Genomic DNA, 26,131 nt, shown 5'->3' on the forward strand with positions numbered 1-26,131 from the left:
GTTGCAAGTGAGGTCTTCGGCTGTGGGCAGCTGCCTTTCGGCCCTAACTGACCTCCTGCTGAAATGGGATGGGGTGGTGGCCTGGCAACTCTCTTTGTATTGACTCTTGGAGTCTGCCTGGATGTCTAATGAGCGGTCACATTAGCGATGGGAGACACATGTAAAGCCAGGGCTCCAAAAGAATAGCAAATGAAAAAGCAGTCTACAAAGGGATATACTGAATTATCTATCTACTTTTTTAAGGAAAAAAAAAAAACTTGTAATATATACACACACCCGACCTACTAATATTGGTTATCTCTGGTAGGTGACATGTTTTCTTTTCCACAAATAGACATTTGGAATTTGCTCTTGATAAACAGTTTTTGGTTTTTAAGTGAAAAGAGTAGAAACCTAGTTCCTTGTACAATAGGAAAAGCAAAAAAAATAGTAAAATTATACAAGGTTGGCAAGAAAAAAAAGTTAGCAGCTCTTTGTCAAACTAGGTTTCTTCCTTGGGTGGTCTACTGTTCTTTAATATTCCCGGGACCAAAGAGAGAGCATGAGATCACCCTGTTTGGATATGCGTAAGGCAGAGATAAGGGGTCAGGGCTTGGAGTACAGAGATCAGTAGGGCCAGCACCGGGGGCTCCACACGCAGGCAAGGAAAATACTTCATAGATGAAATGGAGTCAGGTAGCAGAGAAGTTCTGGTGAGCAGACATGTTTGAGGCTAGTGAAGTGTACAAAGGAGAGGCTTATCGCCAGGTTTTGCCGGGAAACGTGAGGTGGATGGCCAGGTTTAGGCCTGTCCGTCCCTCTCTCGCGGACACAGACGGGCCACAGCCTTCCTGCAGTGAACTAGGCTACTGGCCTCTCAGAGAGGAAAGTGGAATTTTGGAGCAGTAGGTGGTGATAGAGCTTAGTTTCTCCAACCAGAGTGCAGAAACCGACGCCCAGGGAGATGAACTGACTTAGATCCGAGATCTCACAGGCGCAAACGGCGCAGATAATCCTTGAGGTTGTGATCAGTGTTTTCAAAACTGCGATCGTTGTCTGTCCTCCATTCCTAAGTCTAACTGTGACCTCTGACCTTTTCTTCGTGAATACCTTAGCTTAGTGAACCCAGCCATCGTCTCCCCTGTGGTCCTAGACGGAAACCACCATGTCTGTTTCACAAGTCCCCAACTCCGGTCACTCACCAAGTCCTAGTGATTTTGCTTCCTGAGCATCTGTGGAATAGCCTACTCATCTTCCTCTTCAGGCCACTCTCTTCTCTTACCTGGATCATTGAACCGTCAGTCTCCCTACACCTTTCTTGGCTCCTCCTTGTCCGTTCTCCACGCCACAGCCACACCTAACCCTGCGTGTGCTTCGGCTCTGCACCTCCCCACTGCCTTCAAGATAAAGTCCAAACTCTAAGATACGGCTGCACAGCTCTCTGTGGCACATCCACTGCTTACCTCTCTGTCCCCGCGTGTCATCATGGCCTGCTTTGTTCTGTGCACCAGCCGACAGCCAAAGGGAGAAGTCCATTATCAAGGGCAGTATAAAAATATGAAGGGGAGTGTGGAGATGTGGGGCTAGAGAGCTAGGAGAAATAGAGACTCGTTCTGCCGGATGTTCAAATGCACTAACAAGCTGTAACAGCGCCTTTGTGTTACTGCTGGATCATTAAACTGGAATGTAAAGTGTAGAAATAGACTTGAATATATTGAAGAATTTAGCATATGATCAACATGGCAATTTAAGCCAACATGGAAAAGGGCAGACTTTTTAGTGAACAGAATTGTGACAACTTGTTAACGGTCTGGAAAGAAAATTAAGTTATATCTTGATCTCACACCCAACCCCAAAATAAATCCCAGTGACTTAAAGACTTGATGTTAAAAGTAGGGCCACATAAGTACTAAAAATATAAGCTAACATATGTAATTGGATGGTGAAGTTTTTTTTTAATTCAGCATGGCGTAAAAGCCGGATTGGGTAAAGGAGGAGAGTCAGATTAAACAACATAAAAGTGTTAAGCTGGTCTACAATTAAAAAAAATTTTTTTTTAATGTTCCATTTATTTTTGAGAGAGAGAGAGACAGAGTACAAGCTGGGGAGGGGCGGAGAGAGAGGGAGACACACAATCCAAAGCAGGCTCCAGGCTCTGAGCTGTCAGCACAGAGCCCAATGCAGGGCTCGAACTCGTGAACCACAAGATCGTGACCTGAGCCAAAGTCGGACACTCAACTGACTGAGCCACCCAGGCACCCCAGCTTGTCCACAGTTTTTTTAAAAACCTTAAATAATGTTACATTTTTAGATAAATAACATTCTGGGGAGGATATATCTGTAACACATAGGGTGGGCAGACAGACGTTTGGCTTTACTAGTAATCACATAAATGAAAATGAGAATGATCTGTTATATTTTATTTACCAAATCTGCAAACATTGGAAAAAGAATGTTAAAACCGAGTAGGGCTTCTCACAGATCCGTTTCCTCCAAACTTGTTATATCAGAGGTGAGAACTTATTTCTCATTAAAACAAATTTTTTTAATAACAAATTTATTGGTGTATAATTCACAACACCACTTGATTTTTATATTTCAAAACACAAAAGCTAATTTTTATTGGCTAAGCTGCTTCGTCTTGTTTAGTGATATTTTATTAATACCAGGAACGACGTCAAAGCATTGCTCTTGTTAATTTCCTTAATGTTATCTTTGCACTTTATGAACAAGTAGGCGGTTGCTTTCATTTTTTCATCATCTTCTGAGGCATATAAGAGAACTAAATTGAGAGCAACCTAAAGGTGCAATCATGGGGGCATTTGTTGAATAAATTATGGGATAACTTTAAACAGAATAGTGCAGTTTGTTTTCAGCTAAAGAAGTCCCTTTAACATTTCTTGTAAGGCTGATTTAGTGGTGATGGACTTCTTTCGCTTTTTGCTTATCTGGAAAACTCTTTGTGTCTCCAACTATTCTGAATGATAGCCTTGCCGGGTAGAGTATTTCCGGGTGCAGGTTTTTCCCTTTTAGCAGTTTGAATATGTCTGGCCTGCAAAGTTTCTGCAAAAAATCTGCTGACCTTTAAGCTGAAAAGAAATGGCACTAATTAACAAGAAAACACACGAAAGTAAAAATGTTACTGGAAAAGGTAAATATACAGTAAAAGTAGATTAATCACTTCTAAAGCTAGTATGAAGGTCAAAAGACAAAAGTAGTAAAACTAAGTTACAATAATTAAGGGATATATAAAATAAAACAGTGTAAAACGTGACATCAAAAACAAAATGGAGGGGTTAGTAAAAATGTATTTTTGGAATATGTTCAAATTTAAGTTGCTGTCAACTTAGAATAGCTGTTAAATACATAGGACAATATATGTGAATCCTCATAGTAACCACAAAGCAAATCGTAGAGCAGATACACAAAAGAAACTGAGAAAGAAATCTAAGCATAACATAAAGTTCTCAAACCAGAAAGAAAGAGAAGAAAGGAACAGAGAGGAACTACAAAAACATCCAGAAAACAGTTAACAAAATGGCAGTAGGTACATACCTATCAGTAATTACTTTGAATGTAAATAGACTAAATTCTCTGATCAAAAGACATTGTGCTTGAATTAAAAATTAATTGAAGGGTGTCTGGGTGGCTCAGTTGGTTAAACATCCGACTCTTAGTTTCAGCTCGGGTCACGATCTGTGGTTTGTGAGTTTGAGCCCCACATCAGGCTTTGGGCTTACAGTGCATAGTCTGCTTGGGATTCTCTCTCTGCCCACCACCCCCCCCACTCGTGTGTGCTTGTTCTCTCTCTCTCTCTCTCTCTCTCTCTCTCTCTCTCTCAAACTTAAAAAAAATTTTAATAAAATAAAAATAAAAAACATTAAAAATTTTTAAAAAGACTCATCTGTGTGCCTGCCTACGAGAGACTCACGTCAGAAGTAAGGACACACACAGAATGAAAGGGGAGAGATGGAAAAAGATACAAGCTGGAAACAAAAAGCCGTTGTAGCTACACTCATATGAGACAAAATAGGCTTTAAAATAAAGCCTGTAATGAAAGAAAAGGGCATTACCTAATGATAAAGAGGTCAACCAAGCAAGAAGATAAAACACTTATAAATATATGTGCATCCAACATAGAAGCACCAAAGTATATAAAGCGAATATTAACAGATGTAAAGGGAGAAATTGACAATATAATTATAGTAGGGGGCTTTAACACCCCACTTAAATCAGTGGATAGATCATTCACACAGAGAACGCAATAAAGAAATGTTGGCTTTGAACAATACTTTAGACCGGATGAAGTTAATAGATACACACAGAACGTTTGATCCAAAAAACAGGCAAGATACACATTCTTCTCAAGTGCACATGCAGCATTCTCCAGGATAGAGCATGTTAGGCCACAAAAGAAGTCTCAATACTTTCAACAGGATTGAAATCATAGCAAGCGTCTTTTCCAACTACATATGGTGGTATGAAACCAGAAATCAATTACAAGAGGAAAACTGGGAAAACCACAAAAATGTAGAGAATAAAACAACATGTTACTGAACAGCCAATGGGCCATCAGAAATCAAAGGAGGAATTTTTTAAAATGCTCAGGAACAAATGAAAAAAGAAATACAACATACCAAAATCTGTGGGATGCGCAAAAGTGGTTCTAAGAGGAAAGTTCATAACAATACAAGCCTACCTCAAGAAACAAGAAAAATCTCAAACAATAACCTTCCATCTAAAGGAACTAGAAGAAGAACAAACAAAGCTCAACGTTAGTAGAAAGAAGGAAATAATAATCAGGGCAGAATAAATAAATAGAGATTTTAAAAACTCAGTGAAACTAAGACCTGGTTCACTGAAAAGATAAAACTGGCAAACATTTAGCTAGACTCACCAAGAAAGAGAGGGCTCAAATAAGTAAAATGAGAGATGAAAGGAGAACTTACAACAGACACCACAGAAACACAAACAATTATAAGAGACAACTGTGTATAGTTATATGTCAACAAATTGGAAGAAATTGATAAATTCCTAGAAGCATTAAATCTTTCAAGACTGAATCATGAAGACAGAGAAAATCTAAATAAACCAATTACTAGTAAGGAGATTGAATCAGTAATAAAAAGCTTCCCAACAACAAAAGTCCAGGGCCAGATGGCTTCACTGGTGAAATCAACCACAAATTCAAAGAACAATTAACACCAGTCCTTCTCAAACTCTTCCAAAAACAAACAAACAAACAAACAAACAAACAAACAAAACAGAAGAGGAGGGAACTTTTCCAGACCCAATTTATGAGGCCAGCATTACCAAAACCAGACAAGGAAGCCACAAAATAGTAAAATGACAGGCCAGTATTCCTGATGAACATAGATGCAAAAATCTTCAACAAAATATTAGCAAACTGAATTCAATACATTAAAAGGATCATTGGCATTTGTTCTGGGGATATAAGGATGCTTCAACAGCTGGAAATCAATCAACATCGTATACCACATTAACCAAATGAAAGCTACAAATCCTATGATCATCTCAATAGATGTAGAAAAAGCATCTGACAAAGTAAAACTCTCCACAAAGTGGGTATGGGGAAACATACTTTAGTGTAAGAAAGAAAACAGATGACAAACTCACAGATAACGCCATACTCAGTAGTGAAAAGCTGAAAGCTTTTCTACTAAGATCAGGAGCGGGACGAGAACACCCCACCCCCTCTTTTATTTAATATAGTATTAGAAGTTCTAGCCAGGGCATTTAGGCAGAAAAAGAAATAAAAGGCATCTGAATTGGAAGGGAAAAGGTAAAACTGTCACCATTTGCACAGAAAATGATACTATATGTAGAAAATCCTAAAAATGCCACCAAAGAGCAATTAGAACTAACAAGTGCTTCAGTAAAGTTATAGGATGCAAAATTAATATACAAAAATCCATTGCATTTCTATACACTAACAAAGAACTATCAGAAAGAAAAATAGTCCCATTTATAATTATATCAGAAAGACTAAAATACGTAGGGATAAATTTGACCAAGGAGATGAAAAACCTGTGCACTGCAAACTATTAAGACATTGATAAAAGAAATTGGAGATGACACAAATAAATGGAACAATATACCATGCTCATGGGTTGGAATAATTAATATTGTTAAAAAGCCCATACTACCCAGAGCAGTCTGCAAATTCAGGATAGTCCCTATCAGAATTCCGATGGCATTTTTCACAGAACTAGACCAAATAATCCTAAAAGCTTATGTGAAAGCTCAAAAGACTGAATGGCCAAAGCAATCTTGAGAAAGAAAGCTAGAGGTATCATGCTTCCTGATTTCAAATGATACTGCATACCTACAGTAATCAAAACAGTATGGTACTGGAATGAAACCAGACACAAGGTCTGTGGAATAGAATAGAGATCCCAGAAATAAACCCATGTTCATCTGGTCAGTTCATCAACAAAAGAGGCTAGAATATACAGTAGGGAAAGGAAAGTTTTTAAAACAGTGGTAGGAAAACTGGACAGCTAAATGCACAAGAATGAAACTGGGCCACTGTCTTAACCATATGCAAAAATTAACTCGAAATGCATTAAAGACTTGAATGTGAGACCTGAAACCGTAAAATTCATAGAAGAAAACATAGGTAGCAACCTCCTTGACATTGGTTTCAGTGAGTTTTTTTTTCTTTTTCTTCTTTTTCTTTTTTTTGGGGGGGGAGGGGGCCCTCAAACTCCAAAGGCAAGGGCAAAAAAAAGCAAAAATAAACAAATGAGACTACATCAAACTTAAAAAGCTTCTGCACAGAGAAGGAAACCATCAACAAAGTGAAAAGTCAACCTACTGAATGGGAGATATTTTCTAATCATATATCCAATAAGAGTTAATATCCAAAATGTATAAAGAATTCATACTAACTAACTTAAACTGATTAAGAATTGGTCAGAGGATCATAAGAGACATTTTGTTCAAAGTAAACAGACGGCCAATAGGCACATGAGAAGGTGGTCAAGATCACTAACCCTCAATGAAATGCAAAACCATAATGAAATGTCACCTCACACCTGTGAAAATGGCTTGTTATCAGTGTGAGGTGAGAGACTAGTAAAGAATGGATTTAAACTTAGGTGACCATCAGCTTAATATAGAGTGCTATATGTATAAGATGTTATATGTAAACCCAATGGTAACCACAAACAAAAAACCAGTACAAATCAAAAATAGATACGCAAAAAATAAAGAGAAAGGAATCAAAGTATATCACTAAAGAAAGCAAACTGTGAAAGACGAGAGAGAAGAAAGGAGCAGAGAGCTTCAAAAACAACCTTGAAACAAGTAACAAAATGGCAATAAATCCATAATTATTTTGAATGTAAATGGACTAAATGCTCCAATGAAAAGACAGGGTGACAGAATGGATAAAAAAGCAAGACCCATCCATATACTGCACACAAGAGACTCTGTTCATACCTAAAGACACCTGCAGATTGAAAGCAAAGGAATAGAAAAGCATTTACCATAAGAGACTCTTAAAAACTGAGAATAAACTGAGGGTTGATGGGGGGTGGGAGGGAGGGGAGGATGGGTGATGGGCATTGAGGAGGGCACCTGTTGGGATGAGCACTGGGTGTTGTATGGAAACCAATTTGACAATAAATTTCATATTAAAAATTTTTTTTAATAAACTTTAAATAAATAATTAAAAATTAAAAAAACATTTATCATGCACTAGAAGTGAAAAGAAAGCCAGTGGCAATACTTACATTGGACGAAATAGACTTTAAAACAGAGATTGTAACAAGAACACAGAAGAAGACATAAAGGGGAAAATCCAACAAGAAGAAAGAATGATTGTAAATATTTATGCACCCAACATAGGAGCACCCAAATACATAAAGCAGTTAATAACAAACATAAAGGAAGTAGTTGATAGTATTACAGTAATGGTAGGGGCCTTTACTACCCCACTCACATTAATGGACAACTCATCTAAACAAAATCAACAAGGAAACAAATTTTGAATGAGACACTGGACCAGATGAATTTAATAGAGATACTCAGAACATGCCCTCCTAAAACAGCAGAATACACATGCTCTTTCAATATGTAACATATTCAGCCTAGAATAGATCACATATTCGGCCACAAATCAAGTGTCAACAAATTCAAAAAGATGAAAGTCATACCATGCATCTTTTTCCCACCACAGCACTATGAAACTGGAAATTAACCATAAGAGAAAATCTGGAAGAATACAAATACATGGACGTTCAATAACATGCTATTCATACAATGAATGGGTCAACTAAGAAATCAAAGAGGAAATTAAAAAATGCATGGAGACAAATGAAAATGAAAACACAATGGTCCAAAATCTTTGGGTTCTAAAAGGGAAGTCTATAGCAATACAGGCTTGCCTCAAGAAGCAAGAAAAATCTCAAATTAACCTAACCTTACACATGAAGGGGCTACGAAAAGAAAAAGAACAAACAAAACCCCAAAACAGCAGAAGGAAGGAAATAATAAAGATTAGAGCAGAAATAAACAAAATAGAAACTTAAAAAAAGAAAAAAAAAAAAAAACTAGGAGAGCAGATCAATGAAACCAGAAGCTGGTTCTTTGAAAAGATCAACAAAATCGATAAACATTTAGCCTGACTTATCAAAAAAAAACCAAAAAACAAAAAAAAAAAACAAAACAAAACACAGAGGACTCAAACAAAATCAGAAATGAAAGAAGAGAAAGAAAAAAAAATGAAGAGGGCATCTGGGTGCCTCAGTTGGTTAAGTGGCTGACTCTTGATTTCAGCTCAAGTCATGATCTCACCATTTGCAAGATCGAGCCACATGTGAGGCTCTGCACTGACAGCATGGCACCTGCTTGGGATTCTCTCTTTGCCCCTCTCTCTGCCTCTGCCCTGCTCATGCATTCTCTCTCTAAATAAATAAATAAATAAATAATTTTTTTTTTTTTTCTTTTTAAGTGAAGAAAGAGGAGGGGCGCCTGGGTGCTCAGTTAGTTAAGCGTCTGACTTAGGCTCAGGTCAGGATCTCGCAGTTTGTATGATTCAAGCCCTGCATCCGGCTCCATGCTGACAGCCCAGAGCCTGGAGCCTGCTTTGGATTCTGTGTGCCTCTCTCTCTCTGCCCTTCCCCCCCAAAGATAAATAAACATTTAAAAAAATTGAAGAGGAGAGGGGTGCCTGGGTGGTTTGGTCAGTTAAGCGTCCAACTTTGGCTCAGGTCATGATCTTGTGGATCATGAGTTCCAGCCCCATGTCAGGCTCTGTGCTGACAGCTCAGAGCCTAGAGCCTGCTTTAGATTCTGTGTCTCCCTCTGTCTCTGCCCCTCCCCTGTTCATGCTTTGCGTGTGTGTGTGTGTGTGTGTGTCTCTCTGTCTCTCTCTCTCTCTCAAAAATAAATAAAAACTTAAAAATTTTTTATTTTAAAATGAAGAGGAGAAATAACAACACAAATACAAAGCATTATAAGAGAGTATGAAATATCATATGCCAACAAATTGGACAACCTAGAAGAGATAGACAAATTATTAGACACATGTAGCCTCCCAGAACTGGACCAGGAGAATTAGAAAATTTGAATAGACAGATTAGCAATAACATTGAATCACTAGTCAAAAAACCCCCAACAAACAGAAAATCTAGGACCAAACGGCTTCACAGGTAAATTCTATGAAAATGGTGAATGCCTATTCTTTTCAAACTATTCCAAATAATAGAAGAGAAAGGAAAGCTTCCAGATTCATTCTCTGAGCCCAGCATTACCCTGATGCCAAAACTAGATAAAGACACCACAAAAACAAACAAACAAACAAACTATTAAGACAATATCTCGGTGAACATAGATGTAAAAACTCTAAACAATATGTTAGCAAACAAAATCCAACAATACATTAAAAAAAATCGTTTACCACGACCAAGTGGGATTTATCTTGAGTTGCAAGGGTGGTTCAGTCTTCACAAATGCATCAATCTGATACATCATCACATCAGCAAGGGAAGGGATAAAAACCATGTGATCATTTCGGTAGATGCAGAAAAAGCATTTGCCAACATCCATTTGTGATAAAAAAAAACCTCCACAAATTATGTTTAGAGGGAACATACGTCAACATAATAAAGGCCATATGTGAAGAAGCACAGCTAACTTCATACTCAATAGTGAAGGACTGAGAGCTTTTCTCCTAAGATCAGGAACAAGACAAGGATGTCTGCTCTTAATCACTTTTATTACTGGAAGCCCTAGCCATAGCAGTCAGACAACAAAAAGAAATAAAGGCATCCACATTGGTAAGAAGGAAGTAGGACTTTCAACTACTTGCAGATGACATGATACTATATATAGAAAACCCTTGAGACTCTACCAAAAAACTACTAGAACTAATAAATGAATTCCGTAACGTCACAGGATACAAAATCAACATAAAAAAAATTCGTTGCATTTCTATACACTAATAATGAAGTAGTCAAAAGAGAAATTAAGAAACCAATTGCATTTATCATTGCACCAAAAAGAATTAAATACCTAGGAACAAACTTAACCAAGGGGTGATAGACCTATATCGAATTTTAAAACATGGATGAAAGAAATTGAAGATGACACAAATGGAAAGATATTCCATGCTCACAGATTGGAAGATCATATAGATCATATATTGTTAAAATATTCATACCATCCAAAGCTGTCTACAGATTTAATGCCATCCCTATCAAAATGCCAACAGCATTTTCATAGAAGATCTAGAACAAACAATCTTAAAATTTGTATGGAATCACAAAAGACCCCAAAAAGCCAAAGCAGTCTTGAAAAAGAATAAAACCGGAGTTATCACAATCCCGGATAACAAGATACGCTACGGAACTGTAGTAAGCAAAACAGTGTGGGTACTCGCACAAAAATAGACCTATAGATCAGTGCAACAGAATATAGAGCCCAGAAAGAAACCTATCCTTATATGGTCAGCTAATCTACAACAAAGGGGGCAAGAATACACACTGATGAAAAGACCTCAACACCAAAAGAAAAACACATACTTAAAAAATGGGCAGAAGACACGAACAGACATTTCTCCCAAGAAGACCTACAGGGGTGCCTGGGTGGCTCAGTCGGTTGGGTGTCCAACTTCAGCTCAGGTCATAATCCTGCAGTTCATGAGTTAAAGCCCCACGTCGGGCTCTATGCTGTCAGCTCAGAGCCTGGAGCCTGCTTTGGATTCTGTGTCTCCCTCTCTCTTTGCCCCTCCCCTGTGCTTACTTTCAAAAATAATCATTAAAAAAATTTTTTTTTAAACAAAGAAGATCTACAGATGGCCAACAGACACCTGAAAAGATGTGCAACATCACTCATCAGCAGGGAAATGCAAATCAAAACCACAATGCGGTATCACCGCACACCTGTCAGAATGGCTAAAATAAAAAACAGGAAACAACAAGCGTTGGCGAGGACGTGGAAAAAAAGGAACCCTCGTGCACTGTTGCTGGGAACGCAAACTGGTGTAGCCACTCTGGAAAACAGTATGGAGGTTCCTCAGAAAATTGAAAATAGAATTACCCTATGACCCAATAATTCCACTACTGAGTATTGACCCAAAGAGTACAAAAATACTAATTAGAAAAGAAATATACACTTCAGTGTTTCCTGCAGCATAATTTACAGTAGCCAAATCATGGAAGCCACCCCAGTGTCCATCGATAGGTAAATGGATAAAGATGTGGTAGCTGATGAGGCAGCTACATCGTACGAATTTTGTGTGGTGAGAGATGATAACTAGACTTGCCCTGGTGATCAGTTTGCAATGGATACAAAGGTCGAATCACTGTGTTTTACATGCGAAGCTAGCAGAATATTATATGTAAATTATACTTTAGTTTGAAAAGACTGAATTATTTCCTGGTAGCTCTGTAAAGAGTGTATTGTGATATGAATAGGCAATCAAAGATTATGTTGCCAAATATATAGGGAAGATGTCCTACAGACATGGATCAGGTGGTTTGTTAATAAAAATACAGCTAACCCTTGAACAACATGGGTTTGAACGGCACGGGTTCACTTATGTAGAGATTCTTTTTTCAAGAAACACAGTACTAGAAATGTATCTTCTCTTCCTTATGAGCTTTTTATTTTTGTTTTTTAAGTTGATTCTGAGAGAGAGAATAAGAATCCCAAGCAGGCTCCGCACTGCCAGTATGGAGCCCAGTGCAGGGCTCAAACTAACGGACTGCGAGATCATGACCTGAGCTGAAATCTAGAGTCAGATGCTTAGCTGACTGAGCCACCCAGGCTCCCTTTTTTAATGATTTTTTAACAGCATTTTCTTTTCTCTAGCTTACCTTATTGTGAGGACACAGTGGATAATATATATAACATATAAAATCTGTGTTAATTGACTGGTTGTATTATCTGTAAGGCTTGTGGTCTACAGTAGGCTGTTAGTACTTAAGTTTCTGGGGAGTCAAAAGTTACATGCAGATTTTTGACTCTGCGGGGTCAGTGCCCCTAACCCCTGCCTGGTGCACGGGTTAACGGCATGGTTATTTTCCTGGATATTGTGACGATTTTCCTGTTTGTCATCTTTTTAAGTTTGTAAGTTGCTGTTATTTCTTCATTCCAAATACATACTCTTTTTTACATAAAAAAGGTAAAATAAAATAATAGCTACAAATGGTTGACTGCCCCCTTTCTGCCAGGCTCCATGCAGGATTCTGGACCCTTCAGATGGGGAGGAGGGAGACTCAGGAGGTTCAGTCACACACCCAGGGTCCTGGAGCTGGTGAACGGCTGCGATCCAACCCTGGCGTGTATTCCGCTCTGGTCCACTGGTCCGCACGTTGGAAGGAAGGCTCCAGTTGGGCATAGTTGTGGTCAGGTAGCAGGGTTGCTGACGTGTTTATTTTTTCTTTTTGCTTTTCAATATTTCCCTTTTTTTTTTCTTGGGTTAGTACTTGTTACTTTTATAATCAGATGAAAAACACATTTAAATAAGTTAATGCAGTAACGCAAGATTGTGTTGCATTTTGTGGTATTTACATTAATCAGTGTTTGTTTTTGTTTTTTTCCCTACCCATAAAGGGCTTGTAACTCAATATTCACTGCACTGGAGAAAAGTCAAGAAGCAGTTGAAATTACAAGTGAAGACCGTGTTATACAGGTTAGTTATTTTGGAAGGTCATTTTTCTGAATTTCTGGTTTTGTTTGCTCTTATTTTAGGATTGAACCCCTCAGGTATGATTTTTTTTTTTTCTTTTTGAAGTTCAAGAGACCAAGTTTTCCTTAGAGGATTATCAGAACAAAATGTATAAAATGTGTAGTTTAAACTAAGCTCCCTGTAGATAAGAAAAGATACTAATGATTACTTTGGGTGCTAGAAAATATTCTAGCACATTTGCATTTATTACTTTTCACCTTTTTGTTTGTTTGTTTGTTTGTTTAGCAAGAGGAGACTTTTATCCAGAGGGATTACCCCCGGGGGTTGAGGTGGGGGGTGTGGAGAGGAGGCTCTGACCGCAAGGTCTGCAGGTTCTTGCCTTTCTCCCTGGTCTTGAAGATAGTTTACACCTTTAGAAATTTACCAGAAACTTCTCAGAATTTCCAGAACAACCTAGTAGTCGCTGAACAAATGACCCATTAGTAGCAAAGTGGATTCATAAAAGCGGCTTAAGGTAACAAGACTTGCACTTTTTAGATAAGAAGAGAGGGGTCGTGCAGAGGAAACGCTCCCTTTGTCTGAGAATCAGCTCCACCTTGATGTTGATTCTGATTCTGAGCACTCCTGCTCCTCACTTTCCTCTCACTTGTGACTTTCTCTGTAAAGAGCTGCTGATCCTGACTTTCAGGAGTTGGTGCCCTGAGAGGCAGCCTGGGCCAGTGGCTGTGGGTACAAGCTGGTGTCAGACAGGCCTGGGTTGCATTCAGCTCGGCCCTTTCATAGCTGAGCATCGTTGGGCAAGTTACTTAATCTCTCTGAATGTGGTCTCTTGGCTGTACAGATGGGAATAATTGTCTTTTAAAGTTTATTTGGGAGCAGGGGGGAGGGCAGAGAGAGAGGGAGAGAGAGAGAATCCTAAGCAGGCTCCGTGCTGTCAGTGCAGAGCCAGACACAGGGCTTTATCTCACTATTCGTGAGATCATGACCTGAGCTGAAATCGAGAGCTGGACACTTAAGCAACTGAGCCACCAGGCGCCCCAGACAGGAATAATATTAATATTCACAATACTAATTATTGCCTTTTGTAAGGATGTTCTAAGGACTAAGTGGGTTAATGTGTGTGAAATGCATACTATAGTGTCTAGCAAGGAAAACAGATCTTAAGCAGCATCAGTTACTGCTTTATCATCATTATTTTATTATTATTATTATTATTATTACTATTACTATTACTATTATTATTAGCACATGCTCAACTTTCCTGTACATTTTATCCTAGTCTTGTAATCTTCTTTGAAATTTAGCCATACAGCCTTATATCTGTAAATACTTCGCAGTTCATAGCCTGTTTTGATTATTCACGTGTATCACGAGAGTGGCAAGATAGATGTTCTGTTCCCATTACACAGATACGCAGACTGAGACTTAGAGGGGTCAAGGGACTCGGCAGAGGAGGGTCTGAGTGCTTCAGACTTCAGTCTGGTGCTTTGTCCTGCTGTATCATCATCCCAAAAAGCCTTTTGTAGCAACTCAGGCCCGTCTCCACGTGGCTTCTTTCCTCTGTTGGTGTTCGAGTGGGATCAGGCCATCTCTCCTGGGGGCCTCGGGGGCCACGGCAGAAAGCGCAGCCAGGTGTCCCTGGAGCAGCGGCTTCTCTGGACTCCAGGGATCACCTGGGGGTGTGCTCTTAGGGCTTTAGAACTGTGGTGGGGAGCTCCAGGTTCTTGAGCTTTCTAGGAGGGAAGCAAGCCGGCTTGGGGTGAATACCCTTGATTGCCCTCTTTTCAAATTCTCTTCTAATCTGGGTGATGTTGTTTCTTTTGTCTCCCCCCAGTATGCAAATCCTGCGTTTGAAACAACCATGGGCTATCAAGCAGGCGAACTAATAGGCAAGGAGTTAGCGGAAGTGCCTGTAAATGAAAAAAAGGCTGAGTTGCTCGATACCATAAATTCATGCATCAGGATAGGCAAGGTAAGTGAGGGCTCCGGCCCTTGTTCACTCTCGCATCACAGAGAGGACAGGAAGGAGACTTGGTGCTCACTGAGCATTGCACACGCCGGGGAATCGGAGTCCTACCCCGCGCAGAAGCCCGAGGAAGTGCTGCTGGCGTCGTCCCCATTTTTCCCATTTTGCGGAAGAGGAAACTGAGGCCAAGAAAGGGTAGAGTGTGATTAGCTGTTACACTGAAAATTACTCTTTTCATCTTTATGATGAATAAATTGACCTTTCTAATCACTGATCTTCTGAGCGGTAGGTGTTGGCAAATGGCTCTGGGCAGAGGAGCGCGCCGGTGAGGTCCGTGGTCTTGGAGTGCCTCTGAGCCCAACAAGTCTCTGGGCCTCCTGCTTTCATCCAGCCTTTTCTGGAATGCCTCCCGTGGGCAGATACTCTGCTAGATTCTGGCATAGACAGAAGGGCACAACACAGACTCCTTCGTAGAGAGCTCCTATTCCAAGGGTGCAAACGGGACAAGTCACATGATCTCAGTGCCGGGGGGACAGACGGAAGGCAGGCCCAGTCTGAAGGGCGACTTCTCAGAGCCAGGCTCCCGTCAGCACCTCACGGTTCCTGGGTTTTTAGACAAGAGACGGGTTGTGCCCAGGAAATGCCGAGGCTGCTGCTTTTCCACAGTCTTTCCTGCCGGGCTCTCGTGAAGGTTTGGAAGTCAGGGGGAGACCCATCATCTGGTCACTCCGAACGCTTGAGATACTGGTGACCGGCTCTCTTGCCCGCTGCCTTGTGACGTCCGGCCAGCACGTGTCCCGTAGTCTAGCAGAGCACGTCACTGGGGCCCCGGAGACACCCTCGGTGGGTTCGTGTCCCTTGGCTCTCCCGCGGCGCTGAGCAAGCAGAGGACAAGGACAGGGCAGGCAGGGCCCAGTGACATGCCATCTGGGGAATAACTAACGGGCACTTCCTGAATCCGTTCCTTCAGCTGTTCTGTCAAGGATGATGATTTTCTTGCTGGAGAGAGTGGCAGGTCCTCCAGAAAGAGCATGGAGGCCGAGGCAGGTAGTAGGCCTCAGGTGCTCGGCACCCTGCCCAGGCTGGCCCGGCCCCCCCCCCCCTCAGTTGGCAGGGGCATCCTCAGAGGGTGGTAACCAAGCAGCAGTCCCGGAAGCCTTGGGAGGGCTTTCCACGGCCTCCCCGATCCTGGCATTTAGGCCCCATGCTGCCTCTGGGTCAGCCGGCGGTTCTGTCGTGCGGGCCAGCCGGGCACGAGCCAGAGATGACGGCCTCGCGCGCCTCCATCTGGTAACCCGAACACGGGGGGCCCCCGCTCGTCGCCAAAGAGAGAGTGGAGGTGGGGACGGGGCCGTTAGCGGGCTAGAGCCGGGCCCTGGGATCTACCGAGATCTGTGTGAAGGGCATCTCGCCTCCTACGTAGTGCTGTTGGCACCAGGTACGAGGGGCCTCAAGCTTGAACACCTGAGACCTGTTCTCTAAAATCTATTGTGAGCAGAGGATATGCAAGATTATCGTGTTATGACCCCAATACTGTTTTATTTCAGAAAGGAACACGGTTGTTTATTTTGTATGTTTCGGAGCTCCCGGGGAGAGCCGTTTGTCCTTCGTCAGTAACCTGCTGGTCCCTCGGCCAGCACTGCGACAGGACAGGCCGCTTAGCCGGGAAGGTTTTTGATGTGAAAGAAAACATGGCCTTTCTGATCGGGTCCCCTAGGGAGGGAGAAGGGCTTGCTGAGGAGTCGGCTGCCCTGGGTAACAGTGGTGCTGGGTTCAGTGGAGAGAGCTCAGACAGGCCCTGGGAACCAGAATGGGAACGTAGAAGTAGTTAGGTGGCAGCGCTGGGGGCTTTGAAGGGTCACATTCCAGGTGTGCCCCTTAGGGATAGAGGAGAAATTGTGATGATGGTCAAAGGAGGAGTATTGCAAACACTACCCTCCACAGACTCCCTCCATGTTGTTCTCAGCCAGCAGCCCCTCTTTGGGAGAGCACCTGCTGGTATTAGGTGACCTTGATTTTCAGCTTCCGTGCTCAGGCTTCCTTGCATCCCTGCACATCCTTCCCGACTCCCCCCTTTTCCTCGTCCCCAGGACTCGTCTCGCAGGCTCTAGAGCCTACGGTCTCCTCTTCTCAGACACCTAAACCTTACACGGGTTCTTCTCCTTTAGAAACTGAATTTTCTTCCCTTGGAAGTTGTGTCTCGTGGGCACTGAGCAAATGTTGGCTGCTCGGGTGTCTGCCTGTAATAATGATGTGTGGCCACAGAGCCCCCACTGGCTTTTCAGAACTTGGAGTTCCAGGTCCTCTGCTTTGTTCCGTCGCTGGCTCCCTCAGTGCACGTTTCCTCCCGCGTTTACCAGGGTCCTTCATCCATGCTGTGCTCCTCAGAAAGCTTCTTGTTTGCCGAGGCACCTTTGCTACTCCACACGGATGTCCCACGCCTCCCGCTTTTAGCCCCAGCCTCTTCTCCAGGGCCTCGTGCAACGTCCCGCCATTACCTTGTCTGACAGCGATGATTTCCTGTCGTCCCCTCCAGCCTCTGCTGCCTCTGCCTGTTGGCCGTCCTCACACTTGCCCGGACGCCCATTCCTGGCAGGCTTTTGGCTCCTCCCTACCCTCCGGCGTCAAGTCCATCACTCAGCCCTGACGTCTGTTAAACCCCTGCCTTGGAGAGTCCGCTGCCTGGACCTGACCTTACGCAGGGCCTTCTCCCCAACCCTGGGTTTGTGGTGGCTGAACCCAGTCAGGTCTCCCCGACCCGTGACCTCCACCTCCAGTCAGCGCACTCCCCACTCCCGAGTGATTAGTCTGATCACGTCACTCTGCCAGTGTAGAGGTCACATCCCTTGGCCTGGCTACAAGCATTCTACAGTCTGACCTCGGCCTGCCTTTTCCATTCAGTGAACAGAAGCTCCAGTGTCCCTGGACTGTTTACCATGTGCAGACCCTGGGGACAGGACAGCGGATGACAGAGATTTCATTCTTAGACACCAGGCATCAAGAGGGGCTGTCCTGATGGTCAGAGATGCCAGCTTGGTGCTTAGCTTGCCCCCGAACAGAAGCGAGGTGTGGGCCCCGGTGCCGTTCCGAGGGGGGCTCGGCCCGCAGAGAGAGGCCTGTGCAAAACCACCTGGGCCGGAACAGCCATTTACTGGTTGCCGTGTGTCAGGACCTCGTGCTTTTCCAGATTGAATCTTCATAACCGCATTCTCAGGTCGTGCTTTGGTATTCTCGGGAACTAAAACTTATGTATTTATGATAGATAATTGTTTCTGATAAGAAATACGATCTGTGATCAGTAACTATTGTTTGTTTCTGTTGGCAACTGAAAAACTTACACGTGAAACTGTTCTCCAAGCAGAACCTCTGCCCAAACCGGCCTGTTCCTTGGCCGGACTGTTCAGCTCCGGCCGAATTGGCTTCTTTTCTACCTTTGCTTGGTGCCCATGTCTTTTCAGACAGGAGAGAAAATCCTGCAGATGTATTTTAAAGTGTTGATTGATTGATGGATTGAATTGGTCTCCCGTTTTTCTCCCTCTCTCTCTTATATAACAGCTCTATTGAGAGAATTATTCTCTACTGAGAATAATTGAGAATTCACATACCACACAATTCACCCACTTAAAGTCTACAGTTCTGTGGTGTTTGGTCTGTTCACAGTTTTATAAACATCACCACAGTCGGTTTCCCATATTTCTCTTGATCATGAGCTTCAGAAGTAAGTCTTGGACCCGTCTGCTGAAGCCCCCTTGGGGGATAGCGGGCTGTGGGTGAGGAGGACACACTGTACCTTCCTGCCCAGGGACCCCTGTTTAGTCCTTGCCTGTTCTGGGCACTGGCCAGTCTCCCCTCAGAACTGTAGTGAGTAAGAGCTCAGCTCCCTTCTGCTCTGGGCCAAGTAAGCCCTGAGCTGGGCTCTCAGGCTTTTATGTCAGTCCTTCCTTGGCGCCCACTGTTTTCAGAAATACGTTGAGAAGCATCGGTAACCATCCTTCGCTTCTGTCCGAATGTTCTGGTTTCTGCTCAGTCCGCTTTCTCAGAGGAGCCTGAAAATGAGATTTTCCTTTTGGCATTTGCACGCAGGTTGCCATGCCATAAGCATGGAAGATTCCAGAATTGACCCTGTGTGAGGGTCTGGACAGGAGATTGGAGCTAGGCCACCAAGGCTACCCGCCTGGGTCAGCCCCAGGTCCCGGGGGATCTAGAAGGGCAGGAAGGTTATGGAACACCCTAGAAGTTCAGTGTCCCACAGTGGGTTTTAAGGATATTTATAGCTTGAGGACCTTGGTGACTCTTGGGGGGATTCCCAACCTCTTGGGCGGGAACAGAACCCCGCTCTACCTCAGGCTTGTCCTTGCCACCCCAGGGGTAGGGAACCACCTATAGCCCCTGTTCTCTCACTGTGGTCATGGCACATGTGCACCTCCTGTCCCAGGCTGCAGTTTTGTTCTAAAAGGATCCTGTATATTCTGTCTGCTCACTGGAGCACAGCTGGTGTAACTGTGGCCCCGGCTTTTAAAGTCTCACTGATGTGTTATACCTGAGCCCAGACCTGGGTGTTCCCCTCCCTGACCTCCACGGAGGGACCGTGGCCCTCACACAACGCCCCCAGGTCCTGAGGGTCTCCCCTCCCGAATGCAGGGGCAGAGGCCGCACCGCTCCTCCCCTGCACAGGCAGGAGCTAGGACAGGAGGGACCCGTGTGGGGAAGCGAGCCGGCACTCTTCAGCGATTCACTCGTGGGCCCAGGGCCTCTTGCTGGCAGCCGGCCGCTGACCTGTCACCACTCAGACTGTGGGGGGCTGGCGTTTGTCAGCAGCCCCCGAGGAGACGGACTTGGGGAAAATGGCCAGGTTACCGAAAATCCTGTTTGGGGTTGGGGTAATTCTTTATCCTAATTGCTTTAGCCATGATAAATGAACCCGAACCTGAGTGGAAGATGTTCTTGGGTTTATGCTCTGAACACACGGTGTAATGATGCTTATGTTCCATTTTTAGGAGTGGCAAGGAATTTACCACGCCAAAAAGAAAAATGGAGACAACGTACAACAGAACGTGAAGATAGTACCTGTCGTCGGACAGGGAGGGTGAGTGGAGACAGCATACTTCGGTCAGCACGCTCTGCTTGGCATGCAGAAATTTAAAAGAAAGACTTGTAACAAAGTCAGATGTCATCCAAGAATGACGTTCTTCCAGGCCATCCCTTGTGGCTACGGCCTGGCCCTCCGGCTTGTGACCTGGAGCCACCAGGTTCCAGACGGTCTTGCTTATGCCGCATGGACACAAAAGAGACTCTCCCGTATTTAAATTAGAATGTCACTTTATTAAGCTGTGTGTGGGGGACACTACCTGATGGACTCCCTGTATTTAGAAGGTTTTTAGCTCAGTTGATAGCCTGTGTATTATTTCTGCCTAGGCCTATCAAATGAGATAAAAGCATTTAAAACACTGCCCTTTATAGAAATTCTCACGTAAAACAGATGTGACTGCAGATGGCAGAGTGTTGTCTAGCAGGAGCCCGAAAACGCCCTGTGGTTTGTCTCAGAGTTTATCTTAAATAGGACGAACGCCAGGAAATGATGAATGTGAATTGCAGGACACCCCACGATGAAATATGCAACCGTTAGAAATGACGATCATAGAAAATTAAACGGGGAAAATGCTGAAGATGAATGCAAACATGAAAATGCAAAATCAGACCCAGTGCGTGATTTCTATCCTGAAAATAGAAGAAGGAGAGAAAAGAGCAGGAAGAGACGCGGCGGTGGCGGTCCCAGCAGCTGCTGCTGTGCCTCGAGCCCGGCCCTCCCTGGGCCTGCCCAGTGCCTGGTAGACGTCAGTTCATTGCCTCCTAAGCACGCGCTGTGGCGTCGGCACTCCATTTTACAGATGAGGAAACTTGAGGCTGGGGAGGTGGGGTTTCTGGCCCAGGGTCTGGCCGCTGGTGCTCGGCGCAGCGGGGCCACTGCGGTGGCTCACGTGGTTGGTCACCAGGCTTGGCTGCCGGTTGGCGATGGCCTCAGGGAGGCGGGGCTGTGTGGGCTCTCTGTTCTGATTCTTTGCCTTTTAATGTCCTTTCCAAAGTTTTTGCAATAATTATATAAGGATTTAATTATCCAGGGAAAAATGGAAGGCCCAGTAAATAAGTGAGGAGTCAAGTTTGCGACTTCCGGGATGAGCCCTAGGTGCTTTGTCTTAGTACCCCCCCCCCCGCACTCTCCCCCCCCCACACCAGCTACATGTGGCCTTGGCCCTCAGCGTGGCCTGTGGCGCTGCCCTGAGTGACTGAGCACACTGTTTGTTAGAACCTGGGAAAGAACATTAATACAAAGGGCTGTGAAAATGAAAACATGCTAAGGAATTCAAGGCTTCCCGTTGGTTAACAGTCCATTTTTTAAAACACCGGTGTTTTTATTCTGTGTTGTGATGATTTGGAAGAGCTGTGTTGTTTTTGCTAGAGAGTCAACTTCTTGTCTACAGAGACACCAGAGGATGTGTGTAGACTCTGGGGTGCTTCTTGGTGGCCTTGGCCACAAACAATAGACGTGCTCTGCTCCAGGCATTTTGTGTATTGTGAAAGAGAGAGGCTCTTTCATGGTGAAAATTAGCTACATATCCATCAGAACAGAGAGCCAGGAGAGAAATAATGCATTGTTTTCTACTTGCAGAAAAATTAGACACTATGTGTCCATTATCAGAGTGTGCAATGGCAACAATAAGGTACGTAAGGGGAGCCCTGGGGCCCCCAGGTGTACCCCGGCAAGACTTCCTGCTCCTATAAGTAGACAATCAGAACTAATGGTTTTTACGTTCATTTCTAGGCCGAGAAAAGAGCTGAAAGTGTTCAGTCTGACCCTCACACAGGTATGCTGCTCTGCGTTCATTCTTCCGGGCCGTCAAGCTTTTGAAAAAAAGAGAAACAGACCCTTACTCTGTCTGGCGCCTTGTGCGCAGGAGGGGCTGCTTTCCTAGCGCCGTGGCGGTGTTTCTCTCCCTGGCTCCCCAGGCAGGGACCCGAGCGCCCGTGGGAGTTCTGACGGGTGTCGTGGGGTGGGGAGAGAACCCGCGTCCAACGCGTGAACTTCCGTGAAGATGTGTTGCGGGGAGAGAACTGGTCACCTCCGGTGCACGAACTTACGTGAAGATGCGTTGAGTGAACTGTGGTTTCTTGGCCTCATCTGTGCTCTAGGAGGCAACAGTGCTGGGTGTCAGGCTACAGCACTGAGCGGGGATGTCTTCATCGGACAGTAGTCCCCTCCAGCCTGTAGGGAGGTAGCTGGACCCCATCAGACTTGGCTCACCCCGTATCTGTCCCCTGTCACGCCTCGGACCCCACCCGCTCAGGCCCGCATCTGTTAGCGCAAACGTTTCCCCCTGGCCTGGAATTGCCTGTTTCCTCTCAGAGTGTGCCGTGGCCTCACCACGCCCACTGTCTACTCTGGCCACCCTAGCCACAGGCTCTCCAGCAAGCCCACCTGGGTGCTGGACCGCAGCCTGCCGTGCCGGGTGGTTGCCCAGCCAGTCCGTAGGAGCCTCCAGGGAGAAGACTTCTGTCTTCCGTCCCACCAACTGTTGCTGAGGTGCTTCCTGCAGTGCCAGAACAGACAGACAGACAGACAGACATACCCAGAACATACATGCACACATACATACATTCATTCATTCACTCATTCATTCTAGGTGTTTTTCTGAGTGTGTACTGTGCCCACAGCCCTGTGCTAAGTGCTTGAATTAGTGTATGTAACTGAACCCTTGCAGTGACCCAGGGGGTAGACACTTTGTGGATGAAGTTCCCTTTTTACAGGTAGGGAAACAAGGGCTAACTGATTTGCCCAAGGGTAACCCACGTAGGACGCGGTAGAGCTGGCCTGGAATCCGGCTGGCCAGCTCTGGAGGTCTCCAGCACAGACTCGGACAACTCTGCGGGCGTGCCAGGAGCGGTCAGGGCTTTCCCTGGAGAGGAAGAGAGACCAGCTGATGGCCAGGGGAACAGCAAAGAGAAGGGAAAGGACCAGCGGTGCCATGGTGGCCCAGAGGAGGAGGGGAGAGTTCCAGACAGGGAGACGTGGATTGAAGAAGGAGAGGGGTGTGGAAGGAAAAGCGTTCCAGAAATATAAACAGTCGTAGAGGAGGGAAAGGTCAGAACGTGTTCAAGGGAAAACGACTAAATTTTGACTGGTCAGTGTGGAAGGGCAGTTGGGATCACAAAGGGTCCCTGGATACCAGGTAGGAGATTCGGATTTTTGTCTATAGGTAGTGGAGACTGAGGACTTTAAGCAGGGGAGTAGCGTGATGATTTCTGTTGAGTACCGGAGCCCTTGTTCCTGTGTTCTGCAAAGAGATTGGGACAGATGTAACCTTGCTGGCCAGCGAAGCATTTGCAAGTAACCCAGGTGTGGAACTGACGAGGCGGAGCCCAGGGGTCGCAAGGGTTACGGAGGACAAATGGCAGGGAAGGAGCCGGGGAGAAGATTCCCGGAGACCCACCTGCACCGGGCTCAGAGGGGGAACAGGAAGCTGGGTGGGGGGTGTTACTGCGGCCAGGGGAGGGGAGAGGGAAGCGTCGGATCACAGTCAGAGCTGACCGTGCAGAGGTGAGGGAGGGGAGTACGGAGCCAGAGGTGGAGAGAGACCTCGGCTCTTGCATCCAAGAACGCGCTTATGACCTGTCGACGTGCGGGGTCAGGAGGGTGGTGGGGGCAGAAGCCGGACTACAGGGCTGGAGGGGTCAGGATGGAGCCGGCGAACGCAGGCCCCCCAGGACATTGACCCTTACGCTGCAAGGTCACGGAGTGCCGTTACTTGGATATTTTTTTTTCTTTCAGAAGAGCCCTGTGAGGTAGGCCTGGCTGTCGCCAACACCCCTTTATTACAGAGAGAGACACTAAGCTCGGAAGGGGTAAATGCTACCTCGGAGTTGGCGGCCAGGAAGCAGCAGGGCGGGGACTGGCAGGGGGACTCAGTGACCTGGTCCTAGGTGTCGGGCAAGGGCAGAGCCTCCCAGACTGCTCTTGTGCCGGGCCGTTCTGTCTCGGCACCTGATTGGTGCCCGCTTTGGAGTCTTCCCCATCTCACCCCGAGGACCTGGCTCTCTGGTCTCCTCCCGCCCCCCAGCAGCGTAACCACCTTTATGTCCACAAGACTCTACCGACCACGGTCTTGCCCTGGGAAGGGAGGGAAGCGGTCACGGGCCACGGACCAGCCAGGACCCTCGGTTACACACGGCACTGTCATTTCTGAAGCAGAAAAGGAGTTTAGTGGAAGGAAATAGGGTGGCTCACAGAATGGACGAAAAAGCTTAAGAATTGATCTGAGACAAACAGGAAGGTGGGTGACCGTCCCCACTGTCGAAGGCGTGCCCTAGGAGCGGTGTGGCGGGGACACCGAGGCTCTGCCGACGTCCTGGCACGATGTCGCCGTCACCACGGGCACAGTGGCTTCCTCACAGCCGTGCTTCGCTGCCACACCTGTGGTCTTTCATACCTGGCTGGAAGCACATGATGCCGGTGTCACCGAAGACACCACATGTGTCATCTGTCCAGTTTGTAAACCTTGAGTCGGTCTGGAGTCAGCTCTGAGCCAGCTTTCGGCACAGAAATGAACACGGAGTTCACTGGAGGGGGGAAGGAAGCAGTAATTTGAACAGACTCTGTAGTGCCACAGTGGGGGAGAACGGGCGCCACTTGCCAGCAGTAATGACACGAGGGCTGAGCTGGTCTCTGGAGAGAGGGCGGGGTCAGCCCCAGGACAGGAAGAACATTCCTGCGGGGATGAGCAGTGTGCATAAAGCCGTTGAGACAGGTGATGCCGGGCCAGGCCTGCTTGGATTTCCTCCCGCAAGCAGAGGGGGCAGGAGTCTGTCCTTAAAGAAGTAAATGAAAAGGGGACCCCTTCTGGGAAAGACAGTCATGGTGGTGGTACGGAGAAAAGACTCCAGGCAAAGAGTCACTTGGTATAATCAGTAGGACTTGGGAGCAGCACCGTGCGAGGGATGAAGGGAAGACACTTGAGAATGTCACCAAGATTTCTAGCTTGGCCACTGGATGGCACCGATGAAAATAGTAAGTGCGGGAGAAAGAGCAGGTTTGTGCAGGGAGAGGACAGCAAGTTTAGATTTGAACTTGGTCCATCTAGGGTGCCTGGAATGGTCCAGTGGAGATGTCTGGGGGCGTATGGAGAGGCCAGAGTCATGGCCTGGGCAGCTCTCCTGACGAGAGGAGGTGGGGCGGGAAAGAGAGGCGCTGAGGGTGGGGGCCCAACCCCAGCAGACATGGAGGGCCCGTGTAGGGAAGCAGCATGTGGAAGTCCTTCGTGCAACCAGAATTCAGCCATCGTGTGCCAGGCGGCACGTGTCTTTCCTTTGAGAGGCCTGCACTCTGTTCCCTGGTGGGGGGCTGGGTAGCTCACAGGACAAGATGGGTGGGAAAGGCCTCACCAGGAACGGGCCACGTTCCAGGTCGGGCAGCGTATTTTACAGGTATTCTCCTGAGCTGTGGGGTTGGGGCCACTGGCACGGGCCTCGCAGACCCTGCGAGGCCCTGGAGTGCTAGTCTGGGTCTGCGGGAAGCCGGCTTTCTCAGTTGGAGGAGGTAGAGACACCACGGAGGAGGAGGGCTGACAAGCAGCTTGTTGACCAGGCTCTTGGGAGGTCAGTGGTCCCGGGGCAGAGCAGGCAGTCCACAAGTGCTCCAACTGTTGAGAATGCCGAGAAAGTTCTCTGAAAGTCCGCCGCGCTCCCAGCAGTGACCTGTAAGCAAGTCGTGCAAGACACCCAGTTCTCAGCTTCCCTGTAACCAAAATGGAGCTTACAGGGCGCCGGGGGGGCTCAGTCAGCTGAGCGTCCGACTTCGGCTCAGGTCACGATCTCGCGGTCTGTGAGTTCGAGCCCCGCGTCGGGCTCTGTGCTGACGGCTCGGAGCCTGGAGCCTGCTCCGGATTCTGGGTCTCCCTCTCTCTCTGCCCTTCTCCCACCCACGCTCAGTCTCTGTCTCTCTCTCTCTCTCTCTCTCTCTCTCTCAAAGATAAATA

At 45.8% G+C, this 26,131-nt stretch overlaps 1 protein-coding gene across 3 annotated transcripts in view; it reads left to right on the forward strand.

Moving 5' to 3' along the window:
• The window catches only part of PDE8A (phosphodiesterase 8A), a 154,357-nt gene that overhangs the window by 89,307 nt on the left and 38,919 nt on the right, over positions 1–26,131 (forward strand). For all 3 annotated transcript variants that reach the window (XM_049614215.1, XM_049614214.1, XM_049614213.1), the window contains exons 7-11: positions 13,063–13,141; positions 14,973–15,110; positions 20,102–20,190; positions 21,772–21,823; positions 21,925–21,967. In XM_049614215.1, coding sequence (XP_049470172.1) covers positions 13,063–13,141; positions 14,973–15,110; positions 20,102–20,190; positions 21,772–21,823; positions 21,925–21,967 — 401 coding nt within the window. The remainder of the gene's footprint in view (positions 1–13,062; positions 13,142–14,972; positions 15,111–20,101; positions 20,191–21,771; positions 21,824–21,924; positions 21,968–26,131) is intronic.

The sequence above is a fragment of the Panthera uncia genome (assembly GCF_023721935.1).
Source record: "Panthera uncia isolate 11264 chromosome B3 unlocalized genomic scaffold, Puncia_PCG_1.0 HiC_scaffold_2, whole genome shotgun sequence".
Classification (NCBI taxonomy): Eukaryota; Metazoa; Chordata; class Mammalia; order Carnivora; family Felidae; genus Panthera; species Panthera uncia.